The sequence below is a fragment of the Mesoplodon bidens genome (assembly GCF_964165515.1).
Source record: "Mesoplodon bidens genome assembly, chromosome: 6".
NCBI classification, from domain to species: Eukaryota; Metazoa; Chordata; class Mammalia; order Artiodactyla; family Ziphiidae; genus Mesoplodon; species Mesoplodon bidens.
This window is the reverse complement of record NC_138162.1, coordinates 21,141,479-21,155,510: the sequence shown is the minus strand read 5'-3', so window position 1 is coordinate 21,155,510 and position 14,032 is coordinate 21,141,479. Positions and strand designations below refer to the sequence as shown.

At 52.8% G+C, this 14,032-nt stretch overlaps 1 protein-coding gene across 1 annotated transcript; it reads right to left on the bottom strand.

Annotated features, from left to right (window-relative positions):
- Positions 1–2,700: 2,700 nt before the first annotated feature.
- Positions 2,701–12,085, bottom strand: DNAJB5 (DnaJ heat shock protein family (Hsp40) member B5). The gene is made up of 4 exons (XM_081237012.1): positions 11,968–12,085; positions 8,392–8,636; positions 4,500–5,101; positions 2,701–4,357 (listed from the first exon to the last, which is right to left on the bottom strand). The coding sequence occupies exons 2-4, from the start codon at positions 8,600–8,602 to the stop codon at positions 4,124–4,126; spliced, it is 1,047 nt and encodes a 348-aa protein (XP_081093138.1). The 5' UTR covers positions 8,603–8,636; positions 11,968–12,085; the 3' UTR covers positions 2,701–4,123.
- Between the last annotated feature and the right edge of the window lie 1,947 nt (positions 12,086–14,032).

Genomic DNA, 14,032 nt, shown 5'->3' with positions numbered 1-14,032 from the left:
AGCTGCTGTCCTGATTTCTGGTGGTTGCTCCCCACTGGAGTCTCCCTTTGTTTTATTCAGTGGAATTTCTAATGCCTGTTCCTTCATCCCCTCTAATTTAAATGCAGGCTAAATATTCCCCACTGCTTCCCTAGCCCTGAACCCTGTTTCATTCCCAGCCCCTACCTAAGGCCCACCTTCAATCCATGCTCCCATTCTTACTACTTTCTTCTCCACCCCAGATTAGGGCCTTTGGAGTAACCTTTCCTAGGACCCAGTGTGAGGTACAGTTTCTCACTCCAAATGAAATAATAACTGTTACAGAAGCAGAGTGAAAATTTGTAGATTTTAACTTCTTTTAGTATAGCCTGGGCTCCCAGCCCTATGTTCCAGTTTCCATTTTTCTTAGAGAATTTCCTACAAATAACATTTGGAACCAACTAAAGCACCACCTTTGAAAGAGTTCCATGTAACACTAGTGGGTCCTGGCCTTCAGGATCCAAGAGTTTCTGGCACTGATGTGGCCTCAGGGCAACTAACAGACAAATCTCGGAGAAGGAACGATCTTAGACTTTCACAGCCCTCTGTGTTTATGGGTCAAGTCAGCGATGATCTAAGAATGATTGGATTGTGGCACCTAGGAATTTTCTATGTGAGGGACCCAGCAAAGTTCCAGTTAGAGAATGACCTAGGGAAGAACCTGAATCATAGCCTGAGAAAAGGCCCCAAATTTAACCTGTCAAGAAATTCAGAAAGCAACCTAGTGAAGGTTTTGAGGGACCATTCTTCAGAGGAGATAAAAAGTGACTTGAGCCACTCAGGGAATGGATCAGGAAATGACCTATCAATGTGTTTAAAAGAGAACCTAGATTAGAAGCAACTGGAAAATGTCCTGAAGGTTTACTTGGGCAAGAAGCTGGGGCAGACCTGTTAGAATGGGATCCCTATAGATATGTATTGTTCATGGCTTGCTGCCAAGTATACTCTACCCCCTCCTGGAAAGTCCTATAAGCCACTTGGAAACTGGATATTTGGTTTACTCAGTAAGTCAAGAACACTGCCTGAATACCTCTTGGAAGTTTCCTTCCTTGATCTAGGCATTAGACAAGCATTAGTAAGCCCAGATTATATGGTTTGGGGTATGGTAGAGGTAGAGCTTACCTCTCAAGCTCCTTGAATCCATAAAACTGTTTAGTTTATAGAGACTCAATCATGGCCCCTTCCTCAGTCCACCCTTCTCTCTCAGCCACCCAACTGTGCAGTTGATTTGGTTTGTCTGAGGGATGGCTAAGCCGGGGTTGCTTAGCTGTTTGAAAAAAACCCCGAGGCAGGATGAGGGACAGGCCGATCATAGTTATTATATAAATAAACAAATGATTGTCATAGTACTGTCATATAAAATTACCCCCTGGCACACACACAACTACTATAAAAGGATTCAGGGGCTTGATCAAAGTGAGATAACCCAATAAAGACCCCATTACCCAGGACCTGGCTGAACCAGACTTTCCCCCAGTTTCTTGACTATCTTGATTCTTATATACGTGTGTGTGTGTGTGTGTGTGTGTGTGTGTGTTTAAGGTTACACAGGTATTAAAGGACCACAAATCCCACATGTAATCTCCAAGAATGATAAGGCTCAGATTGTAGGCAGAGCTGCAAGGCCAACTTCAGGGCTTTCTCATTGAAGTGCCCCTGGCCTCTAAGGTCTCATAGTCTATCCCCATAAAGTACTCAGTGGGACATGATAATTTCCCAGATCCCAGATCCTCTGCATCCACAGGGAGGCCAGAGGGAGCAGTTTGGCCCAGCATACCTAGATCCCAAAGCTTCAGGCCTCAGGAAAGAGCTAGGATAAGAATTTAGCCCTGGGTGAAGAGAGGGACAACCCTAGGAGACCTGGAATAGGAAAACATTGAGTAGAAGATGAAGGATTAGGGATCTCCCTGCCCAGGCTGGGGGATTAGCAGACATCCTTTTGAACAGAAACCCCTTGGTTTCTGCACTGGAGGGAACAGGCTCCACCCAAAAGTACCTTGAATAAAAGAATGAGCTTTTTTCATTGGTGTTGTCCCAGGATAAAAAACAAGGGCAGGGAGATCCCTGTTAAAAGCCTAGACCTTGTCAGCCTCTACGTGGAGCCCAGGTACAGGTGAAGGCAGAGTTGTCTTCATAGCACTGGGGACGCTGAAGTTCAGTAGGGCGTGGCTGTCATGGGCCTGATCCTGGAAAAGAATCTGGGAGGAAAGTCAGCACCAGGAGGAAGTCCAGGCCCAGGCAGAGCCTGCAGATGAGCATTCCTGCGACTACAGGGCTCCTCCCTACCCAGATCCAAGGAAAGTGACGAGGGCATCATGCAGTCCACACACAGGCCCTGAGGACCAGAGTTGTCTCAGCAGGGACAGGCAATTCAAAGACCTGGACAGACATCCCTGGACAATTCAGACTTAAGTATCAGTAACAGTGTTCATGCCTCACAGGAGTCCTGCGTCTTCAGCCAGGCCATGCTAAGCATGGGCCAAGGATGCCAGGTGCCTCCGGCCGCCCTCTCCACTTGCCTCAGGCTCTGTCTTTGGGAATGTGTCTTTTCTAGTCAGCCAGAAAGTCCTCCTCCATCCCTCCTAGGAGGAAACTTTCTCTTAAAGGGAAAGTTCCATCTTGATTCTCAGGCTAGCACATCCTCAGAGGACAGTCTCTATTTCTCGTAACCCAGGATATTCATTCTTTCCAAATAGTGTTTGTTTCCTCTAATAGCTGAGTGATATCTTCTGTCTTTGCTGTGTTTCGGGTGTACATTTTGGAAATTCTGGGAATCTGGGCTTAGAGGAAGGAAGGGGTCAGCTTCACCTTATATCGAGGGCTGCTTGGGCTTCTCAAAGGTGAGCGGGGCTCAGGAGGGAGGCTGTCAGTGCACATCCACCCCTATCACAGGTTCGTTGCTCCTGCTCAGATTCCATAGTTTTAAAATACTTTATTTTTTCCATAATACTGTCATTACAAAAAAATACAAAAAAACTACTATAAAAACATTCAGGGGCTTGTCAAAGTGAGAAAGCCTAAAAACCCCACCCCAGAACATGGCTGAAGCAGTCTTACCCTAGCTCCTTCACTATTTGATCTTTATACAATTATGGGAGTGAGGTGGGGTCACACGGGCGTCAGAGGGCTAGAAATTCCCCCGCAGCCTCCATGAAGGGTAAGAAGTAAGTAGCTTCATATATCACAAAAATGGGATTTGGGAGTTTCGGGGTGGCTAGGCCCTGAGTTCAGAGGTGTGGGGAGAAACCTGTGACCCTGAATCTCTTGGTGGGGAATAGCTGCCACCTGACCCAAAGCCCTTTCCCTTCCTGATGAGGGCTAGGAGACAGACCCTGCCCTCCACCTCTTAGACTTAATACAGCAGCCCCCTCCCCTTCCTCTACCCTTGCACACTCTTAAGAGCAGCAGGGAGGACAGTACTTCCAGCTCTGCAGAGTCTGGGCAGGGGAGCTGTCAGGGAGGCTGCTGAGGGCCCCGTCACCTCCCTTTCCCAAATGAAAAGTGTCTCGTGCTCAATGGCCCGGTTCATGGTTTATGGACCTTCCCTTCCTATCTCAACCCTGGAGAGGCACACATAGCTCTAGGTGTGTGCTTTGTGTGCATGAATATGTGTGTGATAACCTTGGACACTGTGGACTTGGGGGTGGGACTGGGGTGGGACAGCAGTGTCCTTTTTATCCTCTTCCTCCCCCAGTAGGAGGAAGCTGAAGGGAAGGGAAAGGAGAGGTATTAGCAAAGCTGAGAGGGGAAGGAGGACATGCTATTTACAGGCGTGGACAAGGAATCTCTATATCTTCAAGTAGCACTCAGGTCACTCTCCAGCCACTGGAGTGGGAACTGGATTCAAAGCTTGTGACATGAAAATTAACCCCTGGCCTGGGCTAGCTCTCCCCACCTCCCTCCCACTCCCCCAAGACAGCCCAGCTCTGAAAGGGGTCAGGGACAGGAACATTTTCCCTGAAAACCAGTGGGGTTTTTTTTTTTGTTTGTTTTTTGCATTTAGAAAGAGTTGCTAGTGTCCAGTGGACATCAAGCTGGGTGCACAATGGGTGGGGTGAGTGTGGGGCTATTGCTGTGGAAGGCTCTGGGCTGGCTGGGGCAGGGCCTAGGAGCATGGTAAGTGCTGCTTAAGGATCTGTCTTGTCTGTGGTGTTAATCTATCTGGGAAGCGAACTTTGAACTCAACAATGAGGTCTCCCCGCTGGGTGGGCACCTTGGGGAAGGGAAGGCCCTCCCCACGGAGTCTCTTCACGGTGCCTGGCTTGATGACATCATTGCAGGGTAAAGGGATCACTCGGCCATCAATGGTGGGAATGTTCACGGTACAGCCACACAGTGCCTGGGGAAAATGAGACAGAAAGTGAGGAAAAGGTAGGGTAGAGTGATTGGAAAGGGAAGAAAAGAGAAAGTGGGGAAAGAATGTCTCTGTCACCTCCACCCCCCACCCGATAAAAACACACACAATCTGATCCAGGCCCCACCTCCTTGAGGCTGATCAGGGCACTGTACAGCACGTTGGTGCCATCTCGGCGGAAGTGTGCGTGGGGCTTGTCTTTGAGCACAAAGACGATGTCAGCAGGGATGTTGTCAGGTGTGGCATCGCCCTCTTTGGGGAAGGTGATCTTGGTGCCTTCCTTCCAGCCACGCTTGATGACAATGTGCAGGATCTTGTCCTCGGTGCGTACAGTTCGCCCGTCAGGGTTGAGGCGCCGCCTTGTGATCTTCATGCGTTTGGTGGAGCCGTGGTAGATTTCCTCCAGGGACACCCTCAGCTCATGCACCACAGGTGGGTCCTGCACCTTGCGCCGAGAGTACAGTGGTTCTGGGGCTCGCCTTGGACCCCTACTCAGCCCATTGAACCCAAAGCGGCCAAAGGAGCCAAATGGGTCCTCATCTTCATCCACGTCCATGTCGTCTGGGTCAAAGCCACTGAAGGGACGAGTGGAGCGAGTGCTGGCAAAGAAGATATCGAAGGGGTTGGAGCCGCCAAAGAAGGAGGCAAATGTGGCGTGGGGGTCCCCATGAAAGGTGTAGTGAAAGGAGCCACTGGAGCCCCCTGATGAACCGCCGCCGCTCTTCAGGCCTGGAGGGAGGAGAAGTTAGGGGCAGTATGGCTGGTCTCCGCCCCACCCCACTCTCCTCCCCCTGCCCTCTAGCTCCTAGTTCATGGGCCTAGAGGAAGAAGCAAGCTTTAACTCCCACAGAGAGGGCTGGCCTAATAGAGTAAGAAAAATCTCTGGCAAGATTTCTACTCTTAATTATATGTTTAATAATAAGGCACATCTTGGGCTTCCCTGGTGGTGCAGCGGTTAAGAGTCCGCCTGCTGAAGCACGGGACACGGGTTCGTGCACTGGTCCGGGAAGATCCCACATGCCACGGAGCGGCTGGGCCCGTGAGCCATGGCCCCTGAGCCTGCGCGTCTGGAGCCTGTGCTACGCAACAGGAGAGGCCACAATAGTGAGAGGCCCGCATACCACAAAAAAATATAAATAAATAAGGCACATCTCGAGGTTCAAAGAGGCTGAAAGGCTAAGACTAGAAGACTGGTAAGATGTGACTTCCAGCACTGTAAACTCTTCCATGTACCTGTGACCCAAAGATGTCTCACAAAGCCTTGAATGACTGGGGTCACATTACAAATCATACCTGGCTCCCATATCTTTGCTTATCTCCAAAGACAGGGGAAGAGGCAATCAGACAGAATTTGACCATACAGAGGGCTGTAAGTGACCTGTCCCAAATAAGGTGGCAATACAGTCCAGGAGGAAGTCCACTCTCACTCTATTTTTTTTTTTTTTTCAGTACGCGGGCCTCTCACTGTTGTGGCTTCTCCCGTTGCGGAGCACAGGCTCCGGACGCGCAGGCTCAGCGGCCATGGCTCACGGGCCTAGTCGCTCTGCCGCATGTGGGATCTTCCCGGACCAGGGCACGAACCCATGTCCCCTGCATTGGCAGGCGGACTCTCAACCACTGCGCCACCAGGGAAGCTCCCACTCTCACTCTACTTCTAGCATGGTTTCCTCTTTCTCTGACTCGTGCCCAAATGGGAAATGAGGAGGGGCCCCCAAAAGCAAGAAAGATCATTAGCTTGGAGAAGAGGAGCTATTTCTCTACAAAAAGTTCTCAAATACTTTGTTCCCACACTCAGGGCTCACAGTGTTGCACAGCTCCAGGGGTTGCCATTCACACATTGGACAGACATAGATTGCAATGGGAAGGGAGCTCCTTGGAGTTGTACAACACCAAGCCTTACACCCCATACCTAATGTGAGAGCAGCCAAAAAGGATGAGTGAGCTGGCACATTGCAGGTGGTGACCCCAGCTACTCTCTCTGGAGTCAGGTTCTGTCTAAGGGGCTCAGATTTGTGGGGGCAGTCTTCAAGGGGGATGGTAGTGGTGGTGATTGGAGTAGTTGGGGGGCTTGTGTGGGGAGGAGGGAGGAAGGGGATTAACACTGAGAAATGATCTAGAATATATAGACTTGGGGGTGGGGCCCAGGCTTGGGGAGGGGACTCTTCTCTTTGAGGGCTTTATCTAGAATTTCATTGGCTGTGGAAGCCTGAGCCTAAATTAGCCTCTTAACTTCCTGGGACCACAAGAGGAGATTTGGGTTTCATTAGAGAGGCCAAGTGGCAAGCAATTCAGTGACTTGTGACAGCTGCCTCTTCACCCTTCCCCTAAGACTCAAGGTCTGCTCTTTCCTTTTACTGAGGGTCTGATTATCAGGTGAGTTCAAGAAGCTTGGCAGAGCTCAGTGAGAGAGGGAAGTTGGACTGATGATGACAGGAGGGGGTGACTTCTCTGCAAGGATTCCTGCTGTACCACTACCACCCCCCTTTCAAGCTGGGAACAACTTGTCCCCAGGGAGGGCTGCACACAGAGTCTATGTGCACAACTGTTCTAGCTGGCTACTGGGGAGGGGGCAGGGCAGACAGAAATATAACCCACATTTCCAAGGCTGCTTCTCCCTTCCCAGGCCCTGGATGTCTCCTTAAGGTTGTGCTGCATCCTCAGGAGCCCTCCTGGGATGTAGATCTCCATTAGAACTGGTGCCTGGACCTAGGGCATGAGCTTTGCCCTTCGCTTAGGTTTGGTCATGCAGAAAGTGGAGGTCTCCCAGCTCCTACCTTCTTCCTAATCAAAGGTGAGGCCAAGCAGAGGAATGAGTGCAATTCCTAGACAGGTCACATGGTGGCATGGTGTCTGTACTGCTTCCCTCTTCCCCACCACTACCCTTCCCATCCCTCTACGCCAGAGAGAAATATTTCTTAGCTGAGAGAATACTGGGGATTCCAGAAGATGCCTGGTGAATCTGGGAATTGGCAAGTCTAGTAGGTGAGGAGGGAAAAATGGAAGGAACTAGTGGCATGGAGAATAAGAAGAGGGGGTTGGGAGGACTGGGGTGTACAGAGGACAGGGCCGTGGAACATAAAGCAAGGAGGAGGAAAGGAAAAGAACATTCTTTTGAGCACCTGCTTTGTATCAGGTACAGTATATATCATTAGCCTATCTAATTTTGAGACTAGACGCGGGGAGTGAGGAGGAGAATGTGGAAGAAAGGTGGATGCCACTGGGGAGGAAGGACAGTTCCTCCTGGAAAGGAGAGTCCTCAGCTGTGACAATGTCTCTTAATATAGCCTGACAGGTGCTTGTGGCTGGCGGGTGGCAGGCGGCCCTGAGGGGCAGGCCCAGAATTAGCAGCTACATCATGCCCGTGGGATGTGCTGGGAGGAGCCGCCCTCTCAGAGGCTTTATTTGGACCTTTCCTGACACCCTGTGCGTGGCCACCAGCTACCCCAGGAGGGGGCAAGGTGCCAGCAGCAGTTCCCCTTCCACTCTTGCTTGGATCTCTGCCACTTCCTCAGGGAGTCGAAACTCTACCTCTGTTCTGCTGGCCTGAAGTGGGCAGGAAGGGGGCAGGGAAGGGGACAACCATCTCTAGCTCAGAGCTCCAGTGGTTAATTCCCCGGCTGCTTAAGGGCCAAACTTTTATGCTGATGACTGTAAATGCGCTGTCCTCAGAGAGCCACACACTCCCTTTCCTAACCTTCCCCATCAGCCAATGAAGAAGCGGGGACTTCAGGCAGGACTAATAAGGCTGGGAGGGAAAGAAGGGCGGGGAAGGCCTCTGGCTCTAGCTTTTCTAAGGCCTTAACTTGAGGAGGGAGAGGGGCAGAGAGAGGCAGGGAGAGCTGTGGTGAGCTGAGGCTGGGTAGTGGGTGGTCTCTTCTTTCCTCTGGATGTCAGTGCTGGGAACACTTGCCTCCCTCACCCCCTTCTCAGTCTCCAGTTCCCTGCTTTGAGAACTGGGTCACCCAGGACCCCAGACAAGGACAGGTGTCCAGTATCAGGCTGGAGCACTGCCCTCTTACCTTCCTCCCCATACTGGTCATACAGGCCCCGTTTCTTAGGGTCACTCAGCACATCATAGGCCTCTGCGATCTCCTTAAACTTCTCCTCAGCGTTGGGTTCTTTGTTCTTATCTGGGTGGTACTTCAAGGCCATCTTCCGATAGGCTTTCTTGATCTCATCCTCATTGGCTCCCGACGGGATCCCAAGAATCTTGTAGTAATCCTTTCCCATCACAGCCACTGGACCGGCACTGGTGTCCTTGTTTCTGAAAGAAACCAGGGCCGATCCTTGATGCCTCTATTCCCTTCTACCCCGGTCCTATTCCTGATGATCCTGCAATCCCTGACTCACTGTGTAATTTTCAGCAGGTCATGCCTGTTCTGTGGGCCTCTGTCTCCCCATCAGTAAAATGAAAGGGTTGGATTAGATGATCTCTTCCAGCTCTGACATTCTAGGATTCTGTGATTCTTTCCTTAGCTCCTGGGTTTTCCCAACAGGAAGCTGGGGGCTGTGGCCCACTTTTTGGGGCTATTCTAAGGCCCAGGTCCTTGGGCCAGACTGAGGACTCCCACAAGCCCTGCTGAGTGAGGTGGCACCATGGACTGACAGACCCACGCACAGAAGCTGGTGAAGATCAGCATACTGGGTGAGGTCACCTGAGCATCATGGTCTCCTATGCCATGCCTCAGGCATAGTGCCCAGGCTAAGGGCAGCTGGGGCAGTGGCCCAGGGCTGGGAACAGACCTGGGTCTTCAGCCAGCTGCCTTGGCCAGCCAGGCTGAGTCAGAGTGTGTGTACCTGAATTCCTCTCGGCCACTGGAGACCCCAGGCCTCCCTGCCCCCGCTCCCCAGACTATGCTAAGCCTCACGTGTGATTCAGATTAGAGGATGACTCACAGCCTTTGGATACTGCTGTTTCTAACTCTCTCATTATCGGGGCGGGGTGACACCGTCCTTCCCCCAACCAGGGCAACAGTTCCCTTTAGTCATTTCCCAGTGTCTACACACAAAACTGTGTGTGAAGACATGTCTGTGCCACCTAAGCATCAGTGTTAGTGAACAAAAGCATCCTGGAGGTAGGGCTTTTAAACCTTAGCTGTTAGGAGACAATTGGGCACTAACCACCGGTTCCTTAGTACCTTCCCTACCAGTCCCTCCCTCTCACCTGCCTCATGGTTTAGGATCTGGCCCAGTGCCAGGCCCACACTCCTCTGATAGTCCCTGATGTGCTGGATGCAGGGGCATTTGTTATTTATATGAGGGAGAAACACAGGACTCTCATTCTTTCACTCTAATCTCCCTCCATCAATGTCTCTGTGGTGGATAGAGGGAAAGGCACTTTCCTGTAGCTAGAGCTAGTTGGGGGAATGGCCAGAAGCCATTCTCTAACCCAGCTGAGACTTGGCCAACCCCTGCCAAAGCCCAGAGAACCAGAGTCTTTCTAGCAATGTCCTGGGCTGGCAGCCACAGCTAAGGCCTGCTTTTCTGCCTCTGACTGCTTCAGAGAGATTACAGGGTGTCCTGGCAGGAGTGAGGGCTGTAATGGGTTAGGGGAGGCCTCAAGGCCCCAGGTAGACAGGGACAACAGCCCTAACTCCTGCCCCCACAGGGCCTATTACAGGTGGCTAGATTGACTCATGGTTCTGGGAGTCACCTCACTCTGACGAAGAGAAGGCTCCATTAGGGCGGGCACTCCCCCTTTTCCCCTTCCAGCATGTCATGCCTGGTGGGGGAGCCTGTGGCTGGGGAGGCAGAGAAGAAAGGGCATCTGGGGGAGGGCAGCCATTTTCGGAAGCAGCAGTAAAAGCTGTCTGAGAGGGAGTTGGGGGTGGTCTGCCGCCATCTCTGCCTCAGCCCACACCTTCTTTCCCCTGAAACTGGGAAGGAACCCTAGCACACCAAGGGGGTGCCCCCAGAGAACTGTAGCAGCTTTTAGGTTGAGGGCGAGTGGAATGCCTTGCCAGTGCTTTCAACCCTCCCCTCACTGTCCCTGCATTACCTCTTTATCCGGCCAGCTTCCTCCCTTGCACCCCGTGCTAGCTGTTCTAGACCTGTAATTCTCTTGCCTCCACAGACATAGGGCAAGCTCTTTCAGGAGTTGCCTTTTTTCCTCCTTCTTTCCTCCCTCCCTCCCCTACCCACAAGCCACGTGTTGGAATGACAAAGGAGCCCCATGGCATGGCACTGCCTTTGATGGAGAGAATGAAGAGGATGTTAATGTAGAGGCAGGACTAAAAAATGAGAAATGGCAAGGGCGACTGGTACAGGGAGGGGGGACGGTTGATACAGAAAATGAAGTACTGATGGAGGGGGATGAAGGATGACAAATGGAAATGTCTGAAGTGGCAAATGGGTTACCAGTAGGATGTAGAGAGTTGAAATACTAGAGGAGGTGTATGTGGAAAACGGATGCCTGAAGCGTTTGGTATAAGAGATGAATGACAAGGGGTGCAGTTCATTCAAATGTAAGGGTGGGACAGAAGGGGGGTTCTTATATGTAACTGGGGATGAGATGAGGATGAGATGGAGGAAGCAGGTAGGCAATGGAGGGGGATATGACATGGAGAATTTGACTCGGTATGGGTATGAGTGCCCTTCTCCAGAGGGACTTACCGAAACTTTACAAACCCATTCAGCGTCCACGCTCGAAGTTTTAAGGGCTCCAGCTGAATTTTAAACATCAAGCTGGCTAAGAAGTCTTCTCCCCAGAAGTGTGGGAAGCTCCGGAAAGCGCCTCGGGCCTGTAGTGGGGGTGCTGCTGGGGATGGGCAGGAGAGCACTGTGCGCTTAAACATGCCCAGCCCAGCCCCTCACCTCTGATCGCTCCACTGGAGCCTGCTTGGAGAGCTGCAGCTCTGGAAGCCGCCTCCTCAGGTTCTCAGAGGCACTTGCCCAGCAAGGCCTGTCCGGTGCAGCAGGAGCTGGACCTGATCCCCAGGTGTGGAGAGTGAAGGAATAGGGTCCAGCGGTCACCTGCTCTCAGATGCAGCGATGCCTGGCTGATTGTGAATGGCTGTATAGCTGTGTGACAGTAAGGCTGGCAGTGCGAAGAGTGTGTGCTTGTGAGTGGCAGCGTGTGTACCTCTGACAGGTGTGATTGTCTGTGAGGGCCTGAGAGGCAGCGTGTTCTTCTCGCCTCTCTCTCCGGGGAGGACCAGACCCCAATCCCCAAGAATCTACTCAATGAAGTCACTGACAGGGAGTCTCCTCCCTCGCAGATGGGCGGGGCGGGGCGGGGCAGAGCTCGGCTGGGACAAAAGGCGCGGCGAGGAGAGAAGGGGAGGAGAGGGGAGGGGGCTCCGGCGGGGGAGGGTGGTCGGTGATGTCACCGGCGCTGGCTGACTGGGCTGGCTCAGAAACGCCTCCCCGGAACCCAGTGCGACCCGGCCCGACCCTCCCCCGGCTCAGACGCGGGCTGCCCCCTGTAAGAGGGTCGCGGACATCGAGCACCTTGCAGACCCCGAGCCTCCACACCCCCGCGGTGGAAGAGCCGATGGGCTCTCAGTGTCCCGACATCCCGACACCAGGACCCCTGGCTTCGCGACGCGCGACGCCCCCCCTCCCGGGACCCTCGAGTCCTGGCTCGGCGCCCTCACCAGTGAGGAGCTGCGGGCGCCGCCGCGGTCCGTCAGACAGCCGCTGCCCCCTCCCCCGGCTCTGGCTCCGCCGCCTCCACTCTGGACAGGAGTCGCCCGCCCGCCGGCGGCGGCCAGCGGGCCCGGGAACCCGCCCCCACAGCTCCGCCTCCGCGCTGCCCATTGCGCCGTCTGCCCGTCACTCAGCTCAGCCTCTGCTGTAATTGGACAGCTTTCAACGAGTGGCTCTGTGGTAGCCGCCCATTCTCCGCCCCTGTCTCCCGGCCACACGCGCACACATTCCGGGCCGTGATTGGTGTGGGTCTGACTGGTGCACTTTGGGATCAATCAACCACACCTCTTCGCTATCTCGTCGTGTCATTGGTAAAAGGGACAGAGGGCGGCAACTCCACGCGCCCTTTGATTTTATTGGTTGGTCTGTGGGGCTCAGACCCCAGTCGGGGGACAACTATTTTAGTCCAATCTCCGGTTTGAGAACGTGGGACGTACTGGCCACTGCCCGAATCCCGGGAGAACCTTCTGGAACCCGTGCAACGTCAAAGGCAGCCTTAAAGGAAAACTGCGCCCACCAGTTGGCGGTGACTCTGGGCATTCTTTCCTGTCTTCATTTAGGAGGGTAGGGGAGAGAATAGTGCACTCTGGGAGGTGTGGTCCCTGGACCGGGGTGAAAAGGTTACCATTCTTACCTGTCTTCCATTGAACCGTGAACTAACCTAGCCCTGACCTGATTTAGCTTTACCTTACCGTGACCCGGAGTTGACCTGATATGACCTAACTGAATCTCAAAACAGACCCCGGTAGGCGAGCGTAGTTTAAGTACCCTTCTGCTCTCTCCTTTGTAACCTAGCAGTTCTCCACGGTTTTAGCACCTCCAAGATTCCCTTTATGAGTCCCCTTTTCATCCTCTGTATAATCCCCTCATCCCTGCTCCCTCATGAGCAGCCCCTTCTCAACAATCCCCACAATCCTCATTAAAGTTCTCCCTATAATCTTTCATCCTACTTCCCTTTTGAGTTCCCACATTTTATCCCCCTTTTACTCCCCCCGCCCTTCCTGGCCCCATATGATCTCCTGTCTTTCCCCCATGATCTTCTGTCTTATCCTGTTCTTTTTTTTAATTTTTAAATTTTATTATTTTTTATCCTATTCTTAATCCTTATCTACTCCCATGAGCTCCCCTATCCTAGCCTCCCCCCTTAACCCTTCCTCCCAGCTCCACATGATCTCCTTTCTTAACACCCTCAGAATCTCCCATTTCAGTACCCCCACCCCCACCCCCACCCCCATTAATTCTCAGCCCCAGTGTCCCCGATGTTCAGAGCAGGCAGGGCTGCGTAGGCGGTTGCCAGCGGAAGCCGACGCTTGAGCAGACACGGTGCCTGGCGCCCACGTCACTGTCTCCCAGGCCCATCTGTGCTAGAGGGAGCGGGGGTAGGGAGGGGGTAATCCAGGGGTGAAGAGGGGGAAGGAGTTCTTGGGGGCTTTGAGGACAAAGGAAGGGCCAGAGCAGAAGCTCTCACTTCTCTTTCCTTGCAGTTTCCCTGAGGCAGTGTATGGACACCCATGAGGTCATGCAAACTAGACAGAGCTGGAAACAGGCTTGGAGAGCATCAGTACCTAGGTCACAGAGCAGAACAGGAGAGCAGTCTAGGGATCCTGAGGTTAGGTTGGCCTATTCTCCACTATATGCCTTCTTTCTAGTTATCACGATGGGGATCCCAGGTATAAAGGGGTGTGAGGTGTGAGGCAAGGAAAGGAAATGTGGTAAGAGGAGGCAGGGTGATGGGGATAAGGAGAGGAGGGAGGGAAGATGGGGTAAGGGAGATGAGGAGGGGAGGGGTGGGGAGGGGAGGGAGAGGGGGAGAGGAGAGAGGGAAGATGGGGTAAGGGAGTGGAGGAAGGGGAGATGGGGTGAGGGGGATAGGGAGAGGAGGGAGGGGAGATGGGATGAGTAGCAAAAGGATGGGACAGAGAGATGAGGTGAGAAGAAATGAGGAAGGGAGGGGAGGTGGGGTGATGAGGGAATGGAATAGTGTGACATGGGAGATGGGAAAGGGAGGGTGAG